This window comes from Nicotiana attenuata, unplaced genomic scaffold (assembly GCF_001879085.1).
Source record: "Nicotiana attenuata strain UT unplaced genomic scaffold, NIATTr2, whole genome shotgun sequence".
Classification (NCBI taxonomy): Eukaryota; Viridiplantae; Streptophyta; class Magnoliopsida; order Solanales; family Solanaceae; genus Nicotiana; species Nicotiana attenuata.
In genome coordinates, this window is record NW_017671830.1 from 203,507 (window position 1) to 210,030 (window position 6,524).

A 6,524-nucleotide genomic window follows, 5' to 3' on the forward strand; every position below is an offset into this window, starting at 1 on the left:
ACCCCTTTTAACAATTGAGAATCTCACCCAACTACATATTCTATTCAATGGACTCCTGATTAAGATATACTCCTATTTCCAATTAAACAAAATCTAATGACTTTTTACCTCAACCAAAAACCAAGATTATTATAGGATTTCGCTAAAGAGCTCAACTTGCTCTAGGATTTAATTAATAATACAAATTAAACATCCAATAAGCCCCCTTAGCTCTCTTCTGTGACACATGTACTGACGTGTATAAGGTTGGACAAAATCAATTATTTCTTTTATTATCTTTTCGTCTTGTTGCTTAGATAAATTATGAGTTTAACTTATATATACTTTGTTATCTAAATGATATTTGCATGTAACTATCCTTTAAAAGTGAGATTAGTAACACACTAATACTGTTTAATTTTAGCACTATCAGTGTAAATAAATTAATATTCTGTAACAATCTCCACACGCACCAAGTATATAACGATACACACACATACACTATATATATATATATGTATGTGTCCCACTTCCCTTACTGCTCAAACTCTCATTGTGTCCGGTATATATAGAGTGAATTCTCTTGAATCCAATTCAATTCATTCATTTATTGATCACCTCCTCTCCTCATCTTTCTTCTTCTCCTCCTATGAACAAAAGGAATGTGTAGACACATTTAACACCACATCTATATCTATACCTTAATTCCCACCCACATCTTTCTGATTAATTCCCTCTCTCTTTGTGTGGTGTCTCAATTTGATTGAATGAATGCTGATTTTAGCTCTTAATTCATTCTCACAAAGTGGATAAGTATCGCCTAATTCGCTCCACTTCTATAGGGGCTCAGTCTCCTAATTTTTCTGGATAATATTTGAGACTTAGTCTCTCTCACAAGTGTTTTTTAGCTCTCAAATCTTCTTTACCACCACCAACACGTTGTATTGACCAATGGGTATCCTCAATTTTAGCTCTTTTCCCTATATTCCGCAATTCTTGAAATAGAACAAAAGGAAGAAAAACCAAGAAACAGTTAGATATAGTTACTCACTCAAAATCTATCAATATCCTCATCCCTTTTTTTAACTACTCTATACTTGTGTTGCCTAGTGTGTTTCATGGACTACTTGAGAGAAATAGAAGGTAAAAGATCTCATGATCCTTATTTCATGAACAAAATGAAGAGATGTGTATTTGTTAAGGGTCCAGTAATTGTAGGAGCAGGGCCATCAGGATTAGCGGCTGCAGCATGTTTAAAAGAAAAAGGAATTCCAAGTTTGGTATTAGAGAGATCTAATTGCATAGCTTCTTTATGGCAACTCAAAACTTATGATCGTCTCTGCCTTCATTTGCCTAAGCAATTCTGTGAACTACCACTCATGTCATTTCCTAATGATTTCCCCACTTACCCTACAAAGCAACAGTTTATTAAGTACTTGGAACACTATGCCAAGACGTTCGACATTAGACCTGTTTTTAATCAATCCGTGGTATGTGCTAATTATGACCGTAATCTCGGGTTTTGGAGGGTAAAGACAGAAACAAGGACGACGACGACGACAACAACAACGGAGTATGTTAGCCGATGGTTGATCGTGGCGACGGGGGAGAATGCGGAGGCAGTAGTACCTGGAATAGAAGGAATGGAGGAATTTGGTGGGAGTATAATGCATACAAGCTTGTATAAAAGTGGGGAAATATTTAGAGGGAAAAAAGTGTTGGTAGTTGGATGTGGGAATTCAGGAATGGAGGTGTGTTTGGATCTGTGTAATCATGATGCAAGCCCTTCACTTGTGGTCAGAGATACTGTAAGTAAACACTCAATACTCTTATTCATTCTTTTCTTTTCCTTAGCACTCTCTAAAAGGGTAAATAAAAAGAGAAACAACAAAGCCTACCCTTTATTTTTGTTGGGACATTAAAACAAATCGATTACAAACTTTTTTATTTTTTCTCATCAACTCTTTGAAAAATGTTGATGCAAAATAAGGAGAAACATGGTTTTCATTTCTCAACTTTCTGTCAATCTTATTTTAGGAAAAGCTAAACCCCCGCTGGTTTTTATTTTTCTTCAGAATCTTTCCTTTTGAAAAATTCTCCATTTTAGACAGTACATGTTTAATCTTGAAAAGCTTCCTATTTTTGTGGAAACAATGAGAAACCCTAGTTTAGTACCCATACTATTTTCTCGTGGAGTTTGCCGTCCGAATGATCCCATTTTTTTTAATTAAAAAAATGAAATTCTCATCTGTTGCTAGTTCTGAAAGTTAAAAGTTGGAAGTGAGTTCAAGTTCCAACAATATATGATTTGTAAAGCTGGTGATTTAACTAAAAAGAACAAGAAAAGAAAATCTTGGTTTTGGTTGTGTATTTTTCACTTTCTTGGAACTGGCAAGCATGCGCAATATTGGTGGGATTTTTGTTTTCAATAATAAATAAAAATAATTGATTCCAGTAAATTCATCAGTGGCACAAAAGAAGCTTTTCTTAGCAACCTAAAAGTGAAAAGTCCAGTTATTGGCCATTCCTCCAGAATGGCAAGTTGAACTTCCCATCAATATAATTCATTCATCTTTTAACACTATCTCCCACCTTTAATTTTGCTTTATTTTCTGTAGTTTAACCTTTTTCAATTTTTAACTTTTTTATACAATTAGTTTTGACTATAGTCTTTCTTTGAAATATTTTAGGTGCACGTCCTACCACGAGAGATGCTGGGGAAATCAACTTTTGGTCTATCCATGTGGTTACTAAAGTGGTTGCCCATACGACTAGTTGATCGATTTCTGTTGATTATTTCTCGGTTATTGCTCGGCGACACGGCTCGACTCGGCTTGGATCGGCCTGAAATCGGTCCCTTAGAGCTAAAAAACTTGTCCGGAAAAACACCGGTACTCGACGTTGGGACACTAGCTAAGATTAAAAGCGGAGACATTAAGGTACGTTACTATTTGTCTATGCATTTTCATAATGAAAATCTTCTTTTAATGTTTGTTGGGATCCATCCCATGATCTTTCTGTTTTTCAATCATTGCAAATATTCAGTGATGACAAATTCCTCCAACAATTCACTTATCAAATATTTACCCCTCCCCCGACCCTTATCTGGAATTAATCAAGAAAAGGCATAAATAGGACTTTAACCCTATTTATCATGTTATGTTATTAAAATTTTCTTATTTACAAATGTGTAGGTATGTCCTGGAATTAGGACACTGAAACATCAAAAGGTGGAATTTGAGAATGGGCAAACAGAAAATTTTGATGCAATAATCTTGGCAACTGGTTACAAAAGCAATGTGCCCTCGTGGCTAAAGGTACTCACTTTAATTAGTTTTCTTGATTCTTAGGGATGTGTTACTCAATAGAGAAAATTAAAGGGTTTTGTTTGGTTGCCAGGAAAGAGAGATGTTTTCAGAGAAAGATGGTCTACCAAAAAGGCCATTTCCCAATGGGTGGAAAGGAGAATGTGGGCTTTATGCAGTGGGGTTCACTAAACGTGGCTTGCTTGGTGCTTCCATGGATGCCAAGAAAATTGCACAAGACATTCACAGTCTTTGGCTAAAAATATGACTTGACTTTTCTGCTCATCCATCAATTTTGCGAACAGTGTCTTTTTTAGAGAATGTTAATAAATTCCGAAATCCGTTATGTTGTTCAATGGCGGTGACTGTAATTTTGATTGGTAACGCAGTCACCCTTTGGTTGAAAAAGTTGACAACAGAAGAAAGATTATATTAATAGTGTTGTGGTACCTAAACAAGTTTTGATCCTCCAAATGAAGAAAGAACTGGAAGAAACCAAAAGTGAAAAGAAGATCAAGAACTGCATTGTTTTTGTTGGGAGGATTCGTTCATCATCAAAATCTAGTGTATACATCTTGTACATTTTTTTGCCAATTTTCTCTTATTAATTATTAGGTATGGCATTCTTAGGTGGAGAAAAGAAGAGTTAGGCTTTTTTTTTCTTGGTTTTGTTATATGAGTGTTAGATTGCTAATATCCACTTGGGTTTTTTTGGTTTATGACATCACAACAAAAAAAATTATTTTTCTTTATTTCGTTCAATTTTTTCCCTCCTTGTAGTTATTGATAGAATTGTAAGGTTGGTGAGTCTCCAAGTAGGATTTTGGTGTTGTATGGAGAGGAAATGTAGAGGGAGTATATAATTAAATATGATGGCGAAATTTACGTACCAAAATTCCTAATGATCAGAGACCTGTTCACTATCTTTATGAGTTTCTGCCAATTCTGCTCTATTGATATGATTTCACTACTCCAACTAGTAGTTAGGACCACTTGGTTTAATTGATTGACCTGCTTCTACAAAATCTAATTCAAGAAATATACAAATAAAAACTGAATGATTGAAACAGAATATAGATCAATCACAATTCTGATGAAAAATTCCTCAAAAAGTTAAGAATTAGTATAGTACAATTATTCCATTAATTTGTCTGGAAAAGCATGATATGTATTTTGTATAAATAAAATAATGCACCATGATCATGAAAAATAAAAAATATTCTTCCTCTCTCTTTCTTATTGAAATTTCTAAAAACATTGTTACAAGTCACATGTATTTCCTTTTGAAATATAATAAACAATATCATGGACCTTTTGCAATCCTCAAATCAGATTGAAATGGTCCCTATTCGTAAGTAAAGACCTTTTGATACAGAATAGAGAACAAAGCAACATATAATTTGCTGATTAGTTGCTTTCAGAATACGCCTTAATTTTTGTTAATTAGTAAATTAAAACAATCACACTATAATTCAAAATTCAAATTTGGCAATTCTTTCACGGTCATAGGGTTGGTCTAAGACCTTATGCCTCGTGCAAATAATATTACCATAATATTAGTGGGCGGATAATCCTTGCGAAGTGGTGTCACGTGATATTCTTTCGTCGATTATTTTTTTTATTAAATATGTGTCTACAAATAATAAGCAAAATAAGAATATTAGTTATTTTCTCAAACGTTGACAAAGCCTATTATAAATATTGCTTGTATGCTATTAGGGGTATCTATTATTAATGAAAAGAACAAAATACAAAACGAGGTAGCTTATTATCCAAAAGCAATTTTATGACAAAAGAAAAAAAAAAGAACAAGAGAATAAGTACCAATGTGGACATAGATTTTGGTTATTATTTTTAAAAAAAATAATTAAAACATGTTTGTTCATGAAATTTGATCAGCTTTTTAAAAAAAAAATTGAAAAAAAAAATTCAAGTTCCCAAATTCTGGTTTAAGATAATTTTAGGTGAATTATTTCTTCCACTCACAAAATTTCAACTTTTTTTCAAATAAAATACGTGTCCAAATACAACTTCAACTTCCAAAATAATTTTTCAACACAATTTTAAATCTTTTTTTTTCCAAGTTTCAACTAAATATATGTCCCAACGTTAGCTAACTAAAAACTCTGTAGATCATGATAAAGAGAAGTACAGGGTTTTGAAGAAGAATTATCAGAATAAAAATAGATAAGGAGGGCTGCAAATAAATTAAACTCGGTAAATACTTAAGTTTCCTTTTGGTTAGTTTTGAGTCCCCAAATTCAGAATATCTATTCATTCATCAATAATGATGAAATAAAAACAAAAGAGACATTTATTGGTAGAATCTTCTTTCTTCATCTAAATGTACTCTTTTTTTTTTGTTCGTTGACAAAACAATACGGTACAGGATGAAGCCAATTCAAGTTACTACTATTTTCTGAAAACAACTCTTCAGAAATCATCTAAACTGTTAGTCCTATTTATAGTCCTTTCTTTTTGGAAGTATTTTCCATATTATACACGTTAGTTTCAATCTAAACTTCCTTCTCTCAAACTAGTGTTTTGTTTGTATAGGAAACAAATGTTAATTTGTTCTGTTAATTTATTCTAGATGTATTTCTTGGAACGAGGCGACTAAATTGTCCACACCAATTACAACCACATAGTGTGAACAATCAAAAGCTTTTTGATTTCACATTAAAGAAATAGTAATATTTACTTACTAAACAAAGGCTAGGCAAGCAAAAGTTATTAGGGTGATAAAAATGTCAAGATCTTAGCTTTACTTTTGTTAATAGCTTTGTGGGATCGTGACCTATTTATATCCCTAGAGGGCCACTTTCAATCCTCCATTTTGGGCTAATAATTACAACCAACAATACAACTAGTCTTTAATTCCCCTTCGACAAATCAATATCTCTTTCCTTTTGCCTTAAGCTAATGTGGTTATACTAATCTAAATATAGAATGAGGATGCCTTTCGGTTAAAGTAATAAAAAGAATTAGTATCAACACCACTTAATGTGCCTCTCTTTGTATGTTATCTAATATGCCATGTATCACTCAGTCCCATCTCTAATTTCCAACAAAAATTAGGTACTTAGTGAAGAAAAGGAAAAGAAATATAAATTCATTAGTAAACCAGAAAAAAAAAAAAAACTTCGATAAGCTAGCTAATAGCACCTCGTATTGGCTTTTAATTAGTTCGTTTGTCTACAAAGTTTTTCCGACCATTCGGATTTTGATGTCTGACTAACT

The 6,524-nt window shown here is 32.8% G+C and overlaps 1 protein-coding gene across 1 annotated transcript; it reads left to right on the forward strand.

Annotated features, from left to right (window-relative positions):
* Positions 1-376: 376 nt before the first annotated feature.
* LOC109210449 (indole-3-pyruvate monooxygenase YUCCA6-like) lies at positions 377-4,169 on the forward strand. Its single transcript, XM_019373868.1, has 4 exons — positions 377-1,787; positions 2,670-2,918; positions 3,174-3,296; positions 3,379-4,169. The coding sequence occupies exons 1-4, from the start codon at positions 1,098-1,100 to the stop codon at positions 3,550-3,552; spliced, it is 1,236 nt and encodes a 411-aa protein (XP_019229413.1). The 5' UTR covers positions 377-1,097; the 3' UTR covers positions 3,553-4,169.
* The last annotated feature ends 2,355 nt before the right edge of the window (positions 4,170-6,524 follow it).